We start from the raw sequence: 16503 nt of genomic DNA, 5'->3' as shown, positions 1-16503 counted from the left end.
AACGTGAATTAAATACATTCTCTGCACTCAACTAAATGAACAAAATATAATAATAATTCTAGAGCGTTGTACTTTCCATCGAATTAAAAATAGCGTATATCTTGTCAATTTTCAAAGTTAACGGAGTAATTTTTTTTTTTTGATTCGTTTATCTTATTTAGGTAATTGGTATGACAACTGATCCTTGCGAGTAACATAGTTTTCAATACATTGGAATGTAAATTATTTTTAAGCATTAGAATGTAAATTATTTCGTAAGCATTGTTATCATGAAATAGTCTCAACTCTTTTCAAGCTTAACTTCATTTGCTAAAGATCTTCTAGAGTACAGTGCATTCCTTCCGTATAAAATATTTTACTCCTTAATGTTCAATAGACGAAAATACAATGTGAAACTTTGACAGATGCTTAACATGTTTACAATATTTAACAGAAGATTTACTGCTGAGATAGTCTGACAACTTTCGGTCCCTAGATGACTAGTTAAAACAGAAGTTAAAAAACAGTCCGTAACATCGATGTCTCGCCAGTCTCCTTTATGTATCTTGACTATAATTAATTACTAATGATAGCTAGTACTATCATATATAATTCATCAGTAAAAATGGCGGATGCAGCGAAGATATAAAAAGTAGAATAGCCAAGACCAAGGGTACTTTTTCACATTTGAAAAAAGTTTGGAACAAGAGGAAGACGAGAATGCGAACCAAGACTAGAATATTGGAAGCTACGGTGGTGACAGTGGTAATTAGGATTCCGAAACGTGGGAGTTTTGGAAGGCAGATGAAGATTTGCTAAATGCTTTCTAGAGGAAGTGTCTAAGGATAGTTTTAGATATCCACGTAGCAACTTAGCAGAAGTAGACTGCCAAGCTGCATAGAAAACGTGGCTCTATCCAACTTTCAAGTGCAATAATGAAGGTAGGACACGTTTCACGTGTGAAGGATGACGAGATTGCTAAAGATTGTTCTTGTTTGGCTGTCCAACTGGGCAAAACAAAAAACCAGTCACCCCCAAATCGGATTTCGGGCATGAAGAGGTCATAAGGAAGTTTGTAAAGGAAATTGGAACTTCTCGGGAGGGGTGAAGAGTGAGGCTTTGAATTGATTAGGATGGAAGAGGAGCGTGCGCAGCTGTTGCCCTCATGCAGCTTAGTGATGAAGTCAGTTGTTTAGTAGTAGTTAAAGCACTTTTCTACTCTCCTTCGGTCTTAATATAGAAAGTGTTGCTAATGCTAATGCTTACTTCAATATGTTAATGAAAGACAACAATTCCGCTATCATTCCATAGCTAAGATTTAGCTTTATCCATCTACCAAATTACATTTTCGAAATTAGGTGTACAGGTCTGTAAGTTGGAAATACGATATTAATTAATGATAATTACTTATTAAAAATCTTAATTAATTAAGAATTACTGATTAAAGAATGTTCCTATCTTTCAAGCAAGTGCATTCTTCTCTAGGGAAAAGTCTAAATAATACCGCGATTCTAGGTAAATGAATGAATATATATGAGACTAATGAATCCATCGTTATAAGCATCTTGTTCTTTCGGTATAAGTTATAGTTACAGGCTTGTTGCGAAAATTGGTTGTTTCAGGAAGAGCATATAACTTAAGTCTCACTAAGTTTCGTTAAATCTTCATCTAATTATCTTACCAAGCAACGACAAGAATTTTTTTATGCAGCAAAAATATCATTTTGCTTTCATAAAGAATTCGTGAGAATGGCGGCATTTTGAATTCTATTTATAAAGGAATAGATCTAATTAACTCTAAGTCTCATTAAGTATCGCTAAATCTTCACCGAAGTATCTTACCGAGCAGCGGCAAGGATACGTTCTTCAACAGAGTTAACGGTCATCAGCCGGAGCACCCGGACCTCATTGGTCTGCCCTATACGATGGGCTCGATCTTGAGCCTGTAAATCTTGATGTGGATTCCAGTCACTGTCAAAAATAACTACTGTATCCGCTGATTGAAGATTTAATCCAAGACCACCGGCTCTTGTCGACAGAAGAAATAGAAAGTAATCAGAGTCAGGTGCGTTAAATCTCTTCAACATTTCTGCACGATCTTCAGCCTTTGTAGTTCCTAAAATATAAAGAAAAGGATATCTAAAATAAAAACAAAAGCAATATCCATACATAATGAAATGAAAACAAAGGAATATGCAACAGAGGGTAAGACTTGCATTAAGAGTAAATTAAAAGAAATAAAAGGCTTGAATCTGTATGAAATGCGCGAACAGTGAGCATTAAAGGGGCGGAACCCCATACCGCAGTTTGGAGAAAAATTAAAAGACTATTTTTGGGGGGTATGATTGTTGAATCAAGGTTGAGAGGGCTCGAGAGTCTAGAAATGACTCATAGACACTGGATTTGTTTATAGAGACTGTTGATAGAGAAATGACTGATAGAGACTGAAATTTCACAAAAATAAAGTTCTTTACAAAACACAACACGAAATCATTTATATGTATTTTTATTGTTTTTGTACGAGTCGAACCTGTAATCCGGTAATCAGCGGGGAAATATATATTATGGCTAAGCAACATTTATGAGCAATTGCCGACTACCATTGGTGATAACAAATGAGTGGTAACAATGGTGACTATCAATTTAACTTGTAAATGCAGCATTGTTTCCTGTTGAATAGGGCTCTCGATATTTTTCTGCAAGCATGATTTTTGTAATTGTGTAAGCATAATTTTGTGATTTTTGTAAGCATGATCATATTTTTGTTGCATTTATCTAATTATTTGATTTATTTGGTAAGTAGTTACGTGGACTTTAGCGCGACCGCAAACCCCCATAGGTTTTTCTCCAGTGCAAAAGTGTCGTTTTTATTTATTTATTTGTGTTTGTTAAGAATACAAATTTGAACTTGAATATTTCGGCTACATATCCAAAAACTTTATCAACAGACAGAGAAAAGAAAATAAAGAGACAACTGAACAATTAACATGCATATATTTTCACTATTAGAACACTGAGTCGTAGATATAATTGAAAAAAAAAACTTGCAGTTTTTCACATTCTGGCTTATCTTTAAAAAATTGGCTCCAACTTCAGGCAGATCGACAGTGTTAATCTACTGGCCGATAATGCATCTCATGTTAATTTGCATATCAGTAATTTTGAGTCAAACTTGGCAAACTGGCAAAAACATCACTAGGAAATAAAACGAAGTAAATAGCTAAAATCACTAATTGACCAACTAAATCAATTTTAATATTTTTTTTTTCTTTGTGGCTTTCCATGTTTTATATTTTCAATTGTTTAGGAAGTATTATTTCCATTATCATGTGATTTTTTTGTTTAATCTAAGGATTCTCACCATTTTTTAATGACTACGCTTATTTTATGTTGTATTTTATATTATATTTTATGTTGATTTATCCACGCCTTTTCCCTACCAGCATTTAGCACATTAGAAAAAAATCAGAAAAATTACAGAAAAAAATTTCAACCGTCATTTCAGGGTGCGTTAGCACCGAAAAGAAGCCTCAATTAAAATACCAGCCAATACCATTGGACAGAAGGCAAAATTGCTCAACAACTTACCATCAAGTCGCATATATTTCCAGCCTCTATAGTTGAGGAAATCTTCGAGTATGTTCATCAATTGAGTCATTTGACAGAAAACAAGACATCGATGGTTAAACTTGAACAGCTTTGGCAGAATTCTATCAAGCAGCTCAAATTTCCCAGAGACACGATATAAATCTGCTCCAGTTACAATCCCTAAAAAGAGAAAACTTTTTCAATTCTGGCAAAATCCATGTCTAATTATCCGTACAGATAATCTTGGGTTCGCGACTACAAATTTTTTAATGAAAAATTCATAGGAAAAAAATCACAGATGCATTTATACAAAACTAGTAACTTCTACTCATTGGAATGTAAAAAAAAAAATAAATAAAAACAATGGGATTAAATAGTGGAAAAAAGAAAAAAAGAGAAAGAAATAGGAATTAGCGACCTTGCGGAATTTTTTTTTTTGCCCTTTTTGTAGATTGTGGGATACTATTCCATTAATTTGGCAACGAAGCAGCTCAAGAACAAGGGGGCGGGCCATAATAAAATCCATCTATTTGGACAACAAAGCCAAAGGCCACTAAGTGAATAAAGCAATTTCCCATTTTATTTAGTTTTGGAAAGAATTAGCCAGTCCCAAAATTTTGGACCCAGCTGTCAAGAATTTAAAACAACAGGCACATTATGAAAAGCTTTCACAGTAGAAAATCTTTTTTTTTACGAAGCGTCACAGAATTCTGGCGTTGTTCTTCAGAAATCGTTCCTTGAAAAAACTAGAGTAAGTCTATATTAGGGCATTGTTATTGTCACGCCAAATAGTAAATTCGTAATTTTGATTATAAATACGCCATTCCACTGTAAATCTTTATCATGAAAATGATGTTCCACTTACAATTGGGATTGAGTTCATAATCTAGACTGTTTGTTCGACTACTTCTTTTGAAAAAAAGATCATGGATTTGCTGGGTACTGAGTCTTGAATTGCGAGTTTTAAAATTTCGGATGTTCCCCTTTTCTGTCCAACTAATAATCCTTCATATTGCTTCAAGAATGAAGACTGGTTTCTCCGTGGAAAATGCTTCATATTTTTTAATACTACTACTACTAACAATTCACTGCAGCACCTAGCCGCATGAGACAAACACAGCTACGCACACTCCTCCTCCATCCCAATATATTCAAAGTTTCTCTCTTTACACCCTCACAGGAAGTATCCATTACCCTTAAATCTTTCCTTACAACATCCTCTCACCCCATTTGGGGACGACCTTCTTTTGGTTTAGCCCTAGACTATTGGCCGAAAAGGACGATCTTTGGCAATCGGTCATCCTTCATCCGCAGAACGTGTCCTAGCCATCTCAACCTTTCTCTCATTATAACCCTAGAAAGTGGGATAGAACCACATTTTTCGTGCAGCTTACTGTTCGAGATAAGGTAAGTTAGTTGGGCACCCAGAACAATCCGTAAGCAATTTCTTTGGAAAGCATCTAGCAAATTTTCCTCCGTTTTTTTCGGAGCGCCCGCGCTTCAGAACCATGTTTGGGCACTGTCATCACTGTTCCAATATTTTAATCTTGGTTCGCGGACTTGTCTTCTATTCTACTAAACTTTTCAACTATAAAAAAAAACAACACCCAAGGCCCTGGCTATTCTACAACTTCACTGCACTCACCGTTTTTACTAATACTATATAAGTGTGTGAATCTGACTACTCGATCAATCTTCTCATTACCCAATATCACCTTTTCACTTTCACTTACTCCTAGTCTTAGCGACTTAGTCTTCTTAACATTAATTTTCAAAGCTATTTTTGCCCCCTGAACTCGCAAAACCTCTAAAAGTTTATTTACTTTGCTAGCGTATTCATCTACAATGCTTAAATCATCAGCATAATCTACGTCTAGCAAGAGTTTTACTTCCCCATTTCATTCTGGGTTATACCCTTGCCTTTGCAAGGGTATAAATGGGAATAGAACGCACCCCTGCTTAACTAATGTTATTCTTGTACATAGCACTAATCACTTTAATGTATTTATCTGGTATACCATAAAAGGATATGACTGACACTAAAGCTCATCTCGGATCAAACGACTGCTCATAATCTATAAAACTGAGAACTAAAGACGTTTGATGACTCGGGCACTTCTCAATTATTGAACCAATAGTGAAAAATTGGTCGGCGCATCCTCTACCCTTCTTAAAACTACACTCTTCTTCTCTTAAAACTTTGTCTACAGCGTCACGAAGTCTAAAAATCATCATTATACTACACAATTTGCTTCCTAGAGAAACCAGGCTAATGCCTCTGCAAAAACTACGTTCAATTTTATCACCTTTCTTATAGAGGGGTATGATTAGTCTTTATAAAACTACTGGGTACTTCCCCCTTTTCAAAAATCATACTTACAATCTTCAGTAACTTATCTCTAACCTCAACCACCATATTAAAAAACTCCTTAACTCCTATCAGCACTCCTATCAGCACCTTACTTATTTTTCGAAAAAACATTTTCATGGAATGATTTATTTCACTACCTACCAAGTTCACTGGTTCTCCATGATACACCAAGAATTTTCACACTAAAATAGATCAAATTGCGAATTAACACCAGTCAATGCTGTCTGTAAGAGTTAGGATAAAACAAAAACCAACATCGAAATTTAACTGTATCGCCATCTTTACTGCATATTAGACCAGCAAATTAGTTTTTTTCTTTTTTTTTCTACGAGAAAAGAGTGCTTGAAGCTTTTCATTCTTCAGAGGATAAATGACATGCACGATGCATGACTGGAATCCGTCCCACAATTCTCGTTTTCAGCTAGGGTTTTAACAAAGTGAAAATCAAATGCCTTTTATTAAGAGGTGTTCTTAAAGACGAATACAAGTGCATAAGAGAGGGAGAGAGATTGATTTATTCTAAACAAACAAACAATTTAACATCAGTTTAGTGGCCACCCCAAAAAGTAAAAACTTGTCCAAGGGGGTGGCAAAAATACACTAACATAACAAAACAATAAAAAAAGATAGCCTATATATATCACAGTCCCAACATTTTCATTAAATTTACTATCATATTCATAATCATCACCCCCAGGAGCCATAAATATTTACCAATATCTCTATATAAAAAAAAAAAATTCAACACTAAAATTCATACTTACTGAGCATCCCTTTAATTACTATCTTAAACGAAGAAATATCACCTATATTTTTTATATTTTGATCAAGATGGTTCCAACTTCTGATCCCCATGTGAAGCAAAGAAAACATCGATCGGGCCGAACTTATCTTATTAATAAGGACTTATTAACATAACTACACACAGGCCCATATGCTCTGCAGCAGGGAGGTTTTTGGGCCCTTACCCTAAAATCCCGAAATTATTAAGATTATTCCATAATTGCCTGTATATTTTGCATAAATTTGTCCATTTTTTCCACTTTTTCGAATACGTTGAAGTTCCTAAATTTTTTGGAGGGCCAGTAATGACCAGAATTCCTGCAGTATTCCTGATTCCAACAAACCTATCTCCTCTACGATCAAGCCACGGCCGCACTACTCAAGCCACCTCTTAATGGTAAAGAATCATGTATTATCCAGTTTATGGAGGGGGGGGGGGATTGGAATAATTTTCCCAGGGGGTTCCGGTTTGGTATCTAAAAAAGCTCTTTAACAAGCCAAAATATTCCAATTTCCTCTCAGAAAAAGAAGGGGGATCCCGTGAACAATTTTCTGGAAGGGCCGTGTACAGTTTGATAAATTTTTAAGTGAGAAAAGTGGACATAACGCATTGGGAACAACATCAACTTCAAAGCATCTTGAGAGTTAAATAAGATAAAAGGAAGCTGACTCAACCAGCTGGACGTGCATTGCTAATTTAATAATAACAGGATTTTAAAACAAAACACCTTCTGAATTGTCACAGCCAAGGCCATATCCAGGATTTCTGTTGGGGGGTGGGATGGGGAGTCGGTGGTCACAAAAACTTTACAAAACTCAATAATACTTGTTTACATGTATTTCTGTTACCTTTTTACGAGTCAAACAAACACTTGAGCGGGAGGGGACTCAAACCAGCCCCACCCCGAATACAGCCCTGGTAATAGCCAAGTTCTCCCTCTGCGTAGAGATACGGCTACATAGTACATTATACAATTTTCAGTAACTCAAGCAAAGCTTTCAAATTACAGCTTTGGAATGACTTGCCAAGTTGGTTGTCTTTGTTCGCTCCAGGATTTCACCACCTGATTTTTTTTTTAAACATAATTTTCTTTAAAGCTCCTTTTTACGCCAGGGCGCAATAAATGTTAATATGCAGGGTGTCTTCCTCCTTCAGAAAATACATAACCATTTCAAATAATGGTAAACATGTGTCCTTTTGGTAGCACAGTGGACTGATATTACCTTAGGAAGAATGGGCCAGGGGATCGATCCCAGCATAGGCGAGGTTGGTCGACAGGCTTCCTACCTGTCTCTGAAAAAAGAACGGGCAACTAAAAAATCGACAGACGTGTGCACCTAGTTGGACTGAACAGCCTCTATCTAGTCTCAACTCTCAAGTACAACTTGATGTTTATTATATATTATAATTTTATTATTTCAAAAAATCTACAAATCTTTACACGTACCATTTTATTTGCTTTATTGTTTAACTGAACTGTTCTTGTCAATTTTGTAGATTAATAATGACAGTCGGACTAAACTTCGAAGAAAGGAAATTTATTATAAAGTGCTACTACAAGTGTGAAAATGCAGCTGAAGTTTTACTATCTACAAACATATCTCCAATTGTAATGGCAACAAGTGATTGCAACTGTTGGAAGTCCTTTTTGAAATCCTCTCCCAAGTTCTCTTGGGATTTTAAGGTGTTTAAGAGCACAGCCCATGAAATTTTTACATCAGTAAAAGCCCGGGTGACTCCCATACTCAATCAACACCTACCCCTAATACATACCTTGTATTCCAACATGTCTTGCATAAGCTTCTTCAATGTGTGGGAACATGAATGGATGGTTACACAGCTTTCTAAGCTGCATAATGGTGTTCATCAGCTGCTTTGATCCACCTTGGCCTGATTTCCCCTTTTCGGAGCCATCTGTCAGCATGGCACCTTTTGTGTGTAAATGAGAGTACAAAACTTTCTGCAATCCAGACATGTCACATTTAATAATGTACTCAATCTTATCTGGCAATTGACTTTCTACCTCTTTCTTTAATCTAGAAAGAAAATAATTAACTGACGGTTACAAATAATAATTAAAACATCTGAAAAGCAAATATTGTGAGAAGTTGTCAAATCTAAACAAGTCTTGATTAACAAAGATTCGCTATGGCAGAGGATTTCGATATGAATTAATTTAAACTGATAGAAGGAAAATCACTAACAAGTCACAAAATAAAAAGTTGTTTAGAGCCTAGTACCATTTCACTATGGTTACAAAAAAAATATGTTAGCTATGGGGCTCGAACCCACGACCAGATGGTAAGACCCAATGGGGACCTCATCCTAAGCCTGGCGCTTTAACCACTGCGCCAACCCAACTTATAAAAGTGCTTTAAAGACTGAGGAATGGATGGGAATGAAATTTTATAGGTATCTATGACGTCATAAAAAATTACAGATGATTTCGAAAGAATATGAATACTAAAACAAAAAGTAGATATTTATGTCTTAGATAATGATGCTGGAAACTGAAGCGCAAACGAGATTTGCGGCTAGAAGATATGCGACAAGCATCACAACGAATCCCAAATGAAAACAATGGACAGCAAAGTATGCGGTTAGATGTCGAAAATGAAAGTGAAGAAGAAAGAAATCTTCTTCACTTATACGCCTTGTAAATACTTTAAATTATAGTTCTCTCATAACCTAATGAATTTCTATAAGGAAATATTGAGACACAAACAACTATGTCAAAGGTTACATGAAAATTTGAAAAGCGGAGAATGATGTAAATGAACGTGCTGCTTCACTGGGACAACAGCCTTGGCTAGAAGACAAGCAACAACGAGAATCCATATACACAAGCCTGCCGTGTAGCCGTGCCGGGGCCCAGCAACGAAGCCGCCTATATATATATATATATATATATATATATATATATATATATATATATATATATATATATATATATATATATATATATATATATATATATATATATATATATATATATATATATATATATATATATATATATATATATATATATATATATATATATATCAGTTTGAGTTTTATTTTCTGAGTATGAACGAATTTAATTTTCTTTTTTCTGTGATCTGAGATGGTCACAGGGTCATAATAAGATATAGGATTAGTTTTTTTCCTCAAAAATTTCTTAGCATAAAGAAATCAATTATAGAAACAACAATTGGAAGCCCCTACGGATTTATTACAAGACTGAAGGTGATTGTGTTCGCCACAGTGTTTTCGGTAGAGCAAAGGAAAAATAATTTTCGAACCTAGAAAGAATCTTACAATATTTGAAGGTTCAAAATTTCATTAATATCATACATACAGTGCATAAAATAATTTAGCAGAATGACCAAGGCCGTACCCAGGATTTTTTTTCGGAGGGAGTTTTACTCAAAGATTTTTTTCGGGGGGGGGGGGTATACAAAAAAACCTCAAAAAGATGCATAGAAAATTTGTTTATATCCATTTTTGTTACGTTTTTACGACTCAAACAAACATTTCGGGGGGGGGGGGAGGGATCAAACCCCAAACCCCCCCCCCTCTGGGTATGGCCTTGAGAATGACCTTAGTCTTAGTCATTTGTTTTTTAGAAAGAGGACTCCCTCGCTTTAATCAAACAAATATTATCACAGATATACTTCTTAACGCTTAAATTTTATTTTTATATAAATGGCATGCTCGTGCTCAGTGTAAACTGTCAAACTTTTTGCAGAGCATGTTTATTTTCTTCCCGATTCAAATATTTTAGTTTCCAGTACTTTAGAAAAACAACAGAATCGAATCTATCCAAAAAACTTATTATTGGCAATCAACCCAGCAGTGACCCCAAAAAGACATCCACCTGAAATTGGCTAGACCAATTATTTCTAGAGCAGACATTTTTTTATACAGCCTATCTTTGTCTTTATTTCATAGTTGTCTTCTGAAATAAACATACATTAACTCACAAATGTGAAACGCTAATGCTATCTATTCAGAAGAAATGGGTGAATCAAACCAGAGTTGGCACGATTAAAATTACAAAGGTCCCAAACAAGCCAACAGATGCGTATCTATGAAATAGATACATATCAATAGGTTCTATCAATCTGCCACGGCAGCTGAAGCAATAAGTCGTGGCCATCTACTTGAAACGTCCCTGAGGATGGTAACCGCAAATAGGGGCCTATTACTGCTAATTTCAGTAAACGTCCTGCCATTGTGCCTCCTGGCCAATTTTTCCAGGCAGGGAATGAGGCAGGAAATTTTTCGGAATACACTGCCGAGACTGGATCGACTGAACCCAAGACGGATACCGAAACCATGCTCGGAGGTCAATCCCCTCGACACACAAAGCACTGAGTGTGGCACAAAAAAAGATTCCTTGATGAGCAATCTGAGGTGGAGAAAGACTCTTGTTAGTATAGGTTCTGAGCATCAAGTACCACATGCCACAGTGGCTGCTAAGTAGTGTGCAGCTCTCCCTCTCATTTGAGGGGCGAGTGTTGCCAATCCAAGCCGGTCTGATGGGGGGGGGGTTGGGAGTAGGATATTGAGGAAAACAATTATGGACGCTATGAAACTACCAAGGAATTATCTTTTATTGAGAGGTAAAATGAGATAAAAAAGAAGCTCTGTCTCAAAACACCATACTCGGGGGGTGGGTTATCAATATCTCAGCAGCTATAGTTGCTATATTTCTATTTTGTGTGGTGGCAACAGGCCTTTATGTGAGCAAAATGAATGAATTTTTAGAGGTTTTGCGAGTTCAGGGTGCTAGAATAAGTTTGAAAATTAACGTTAAGAAGACCTATTCGATGAGGCTAGGAATATGTGAAGATGAAAAGGCGACGTTGGGTAACGAAAAGACTGATCAGGTGAACAGCTTTACTTGCCTTGGTAGTATTATTAATAAAGACGGTGGGAGCAGTGAAGATGTTAAAAGTAGAATAGCCAAGGCTCAGGGTGTTTTTTCACAAAACAGTTCGGAAGAATAGGAAGATAAGTCTGCGAACCAAGATTAGAATATAGGAAGCTACAGTGATGACAGAGGTCAAATATGGTTCTGAAGCATGGGCGCTCTGAAAAACAGAGGTATATTTTCCAGATGTCTTCCAGAGAAATTGCCTGCGGATATTTGTTCTGGGTACTTGGCTGACTGACCGTATTTCAAACAGGAGGCTGTACGAAAGGCGGGTTTCAATTCCAACTTTTAGGGCTACGATGAGAGAAAAGTTGAGAGGGCTAGGGCACATTCTACCGATGAAGGATGACAGATTGCCAAAGATTGTCCTTATCGGCCAACTGTCTCGGGCTAAATGGAAAGCAAGTCGTCCGCGGTTGGGGTTAAAGGATGTAATAAAGAAAGATTTAAGGGATATGGGAACTTCCTGGGAGGGCGAAAAGAGGGAGGCTTTGAATAGATTGGGATGGAGGAGGATCATGCGTAGCTGTGTTGGCCTCAGGCGGCTTGGCGCTGTGGTGAGTCGTTAGTAGTAGTAGTAACAGACCTAAAGGTCTGTTACTTTATGGCCTTAGCCTATATTCAGTTTTGCAAGTCCATCTATAACAAAATAATTAAAGATGTGCGTTCACTTCGACACTCTGTATTAAGTCTTTTTTTTTAATCTGTAGTTCTTTTAATTTATGATATAGGAAGGACAAGCTATAGCATGGCGATTTGAGAAAAAATAATAATAAAAAAAAACTTTTACGAAACGAACCGGCTAAGCTACAGCCATCAGAAGAGACAGCAATTATCAAGAGAATCTCTTCAACTGACGATTACATGGTAAAATTGGTAATAGGACTCTAAAATTATGAATTTTATTGACAATCAGTTTGTCAATTGCAATTTTTTGAAAATCAATTAATTTTCTTAAATTAGGCCGAGGAAGAATAAGTTATAGCATAGATAGTTCGGGAAAAAATTGAAAAAAAAATTCCTTACCTTCTCAAGAGGAAAGGACGAAGAACTTTATGGAGACGACGAATGATGAGAATAGTTTCTTCTTCGTTCAGTTCAACCTTTTCACCCGTTGTTGCAAACGGAGCGTTAAACCACTGATCAAATGTCGTTACCGATTTGAAGATCGAAGGCAGTAAGAAGTTCAACAGAGCCCAGAGCTCAGGTAATTTATTCTGAAGAGGTGTACCTATAAAAGAATAAGAAAATACAATGCGCCAGACAGATATACGTTCTGATGGGTCCTGATGACCCACTTGATTTTTAATGTTACTGTTAACGCTTGAGATCCCTAATTTCTAAAAGAAATATTCATTTGTAATCTTAAGAATATATTTTTTCGTTCACAATTTGCACTTATTAATCAAGACCTGAGCCCAACTCGGCTATTATATTGATTAAATAAAAAACCAAGTTTTTTCAACTGAAAGTAAGGAGCAATATAAAAAATTAAAACGAGAAGAAATTATTACGTATATGAGGGGGTTCTTCCCCAAGTCAATACCTCGCTCTTTACGCTAAAGTTCGAATTTTGTTTGAATCACAAAGGCCGTTCAATTAGAATAGGTAGCACTTTTGAAAGTACCGAAAAAAACTTTAGCGTAAAGAGCGTGGTATTGACTAGTGGAAGAACCCCCTCAAATACGTAATAATTTCTGTTCGTTTTAATTTTTAATGCTGCTCCTTACTTTCAACTGGAAAAACTTTTTTTATTTAATTTCTGATCGTTTTTTAAATTATGCTAGGAAATCCGGCACCCCCTTCATAGAAATACCCCTTCTCCCAAGGAAACATCCTCCATAGAAAGATCCTCCTACGCAACCCCCTCCTCCGACCTCTCCCCCCTACCAGAAAAAATCCCTCTTGAAAACGTCTGTATACTTCTTAATAACCAATACTATATGTAAACAATGGGCAAAGCTAAAAACTTGCAGCCCTTCCCCGGGAACTGTGAGGGATTAAGTCATCCTCAAAGATATATTTATTATATTTTCGACCATGCTGAACAAAATGGCTATCTCAAAATTTTGATGGGCTACTTCGGGTGAAAAATGAGCGTAAGAAGGGGCCAAGTTGCCCTCCAATTTTTTTGGTCACTTAAAAAGGGCACTAGAACTTTTAATTTCCGTTCGAATAAGTCCTCTCATGATATTCTAGGGCTACTGGATCGATACGATCACCCCTAAAAAAAAAAAAAAAACACGCATCCGGATCTTTCTTCTGACAAAAATACAAAATTCCACATTTTTGTATATAGGAGCTTGAAACATCTCCAGCAGGGTTTTCTGTTACGCTGAATCTGACAGTTTCACTTTCATTAAGATTCTATCCCATTTAGGGTGTGTTTTCCCCTTTTTTCGAAAAAAGGCAATTTTTTTCAGGCTCGTAATTTTTGATGGGTAAGATTTGATGAAACTTATATATTTAAAATCAGCATAAAAATTCATTCTTTTGATGTGTCTATTGGTATCAAAATTCCGTTTTTTAGAGTTTCGGTTACTATTGAGCCGGGTCATTCCTTACTTACAGTTCGTTACCACGAACTGTTTGATAATGTTTTGTTTTTTCGTTGCCGTTGGACAATCATTGGGATGCCTTCAATGAAATGTTCGTTTGCTGAAGCATCAAACAGTTCGTGGTAACAAACTGTGAGTAAGGAGCGACCCGGCTCAATAGTAACCGAAACTCAAAAAAACAGATTTTTATACCGATAGATACATCAAAAGAATCACATTTTTATGGTTATTTCAAATATATAAGTTTCATCAACTATAGTCTTACTCATCAAAAGTTACGCGAGAGAATTCACCTCAAAAATTAGCCTACCTGAGAAAATTCGCCTTATTTTAGAAAAAAGGGGAAAACACCCCCTAAAAGTCATAGAACCTAAATTAAAATCAAACCATAAGATTCAGCGTATTTGAGAACCCTCCTTTAGAGGTTTCAAGCTCCCATCTGCAAAAATATGGAATTTTGTATTTTTGCCGGAAGAAAGATCACGGATGCGTGTTTATTTATTTATTTTTTTCAGGGGTGATCGTATCGACCCAGTGGTCCTACAATAGTTCGGGAGGGTTCATTCGAACGGAAATTAATAGTTCGAGTGCCTTTTTTAAGTGACCCAAAAAAAATGAAGGGCAACTAGGCCCCCTCCCACGCTCATTTGCCCCAAAGTCACCCGATCAAAATTTTGAGATAGCCATTTTGTTCAGCATAGTCGAAAAATATAATAACTATGTCTTTGAGGATGACTTAATCCCCCACAGTCCCCGGGGGAAGGTCTGCAAGTTATGAACTTTGCCCAATGTTTACATATAGTATTGGTTATTGGGAAGTATACAAAAGTTTTCAGGGAGTATTTTTTCTGGTAATGGGGGGGGGGGTTACATGGAAGGATCTTTCCATGGAGGAAGTTTTCATGAGGAAGGGAAATTGCTATGAAGGGGGCGCCGGATTTCCAAGCATTGTTTAAAAAAAGATCAGAAATTAAATAAAAAAAAATTGAACCGAAAGTAAGGAGCAACATCAAAACTTAAAACGAACAGAAATTATTGCGTATATGATTGGGTTCGCCACCTAGTCAATACCTCGCTCTTTACACTAAAGTTGTTCTTAGTAATTTCATAAGAGCTATTTATTCTAATTAACGGCCTTTGTGATTAAGGGGTCATTCTTGAAGAATTGGAATAAAATTCGAACTTTAGCTTAAAAAGCAAGGTATTGACTAGGTGGCGAACCCCCTAATTTACATATTAAAAATATACGAATATTGAAGTTCGTTACTTAAGTTAATTCGTCAGTTATGTATATTTATTACTAATAAAAACGTTCGTAAATGAAATTAAAAGTTTCAGTGGTCCTTTTAAGTAACCAAAAATTGGAGGATAACTAGACCCCCTCCTCCACCCCTTTTTTCTTAAAATTGTCTGATCAAAATTTCGCGAAATCCATTTAGCCAAAAAAGTAAATTAATATGCTAATTTCGTTTTAACTATTCATGTACGGTGAGCCAAAATCAAAACCTGCGTTAACTCAAAAACGTTCAGAAATTAACAAAAAACAAGTTTTTTTTTTAAATGAAAGTAAGAAGCGACATTAAAATTTAAAACGAATAGGAATTATTCCGTATAGGAAAGGGGTTGTCCCCTCCTCAACGCCTCGCTCTTTACGCTAAAGTTGAGTCTTTCTTACAACTCTATTTTTTAAAACAACAAAAAAACTTTAGCGTAAAGAGCGAGGCGTTGAGGAGAGGACAGCCCCTTTGATATACGGAATAATTTCTGTTCGTTTAAAGTTCTAATGTCGCTCCTTACTTTCAGTAAAAAAAAACTTGTTTTTTGCATTTAATCAATAGAAGAAACAGTTCCTTCCTTCTATGCATTCGTCATTTACAATTAAAATGTTCTCTTTTTCAATTATGTTCCTTGTTCCTCTTTACACTGGATTATTCATAACACAAAGCAACAATAAAAGGTTCAATTTTTAGCAGAGAGAGTCCAATGAATCAATACTACATTTTCCTTCCAGATACAAGGAGATCAACATCTTTTCGACTTCAACTAACATAAACTCTAAAACTAAACTCTAAAATAAAATGAGTCCAATGAATAAACATTATATTGTTCTTACAGATACAAGGAGACGGACACTTTCTCGACTTCAACTCTTAACACAAACTCAACACTCAACTCTAAAATAAAAAGAATATATTTTTAGCCGAGTCGAATTAATAAGTATTATATTTTCTTTCTGGATATTAGGAGATCAACACCTTTTCGACTTCAACTTTAACTTAATGTGATTTAACTCCGGTGATATT

General features: G+C 35.9%; 1 protein-coding gene across 1 annotated transcript in view; it reads right to left on the bottom strand.

Moving 5' to 3' along the window:
- brm (ATP-dependent helicase brm) overlaps window positions 1-16503 on the bottom strand; it is a 134781-nt gene that overhangs the window by 44355 nt on the left and 73923 nt on the right. Inside the window, exons 11-14 of the mRNA XM_089100070.1 lie at window positions 12669-12873; window positions 8495-8757; window positions 3567-3746; window positions 1821-2094 (exon numbers count right to left, since the gene is read on the bottom strand). Of these exons, the coding sequence (XP_088956196.1) occupies window positions 1821-2094; window positions 3567-3746; window positions 8495-8757; window positions 12669-12873 (922 nt within the window). The remainder of the gene's footprint in view (window positions 1-1820; window positions 2095-3566; window positions 3747-8494; window positions 8758-12668; window positions 12874-16503) is intronic.

The sequence above is a fragment of the Artemia sp. Qi Xiang Cuo genome, chromosome 2 (assembly GCF_049724085.1).
Source record: "Artemia sp. Qi Xiang Cuo chromosome 2, ASM4972408v1, whole genome shotgun sequence".
NCBI lineage: Eukaryota > Metazoa > Arthropoda > Branchiopoda > Anostraca > Artemiidae > Artemia > Artemia sp. Qi Xiang Cuo.
Note: the sequence above shows the minus strand (reverse complement) of the source record. Positions and strands in the feature narration are given on the sequence as shown.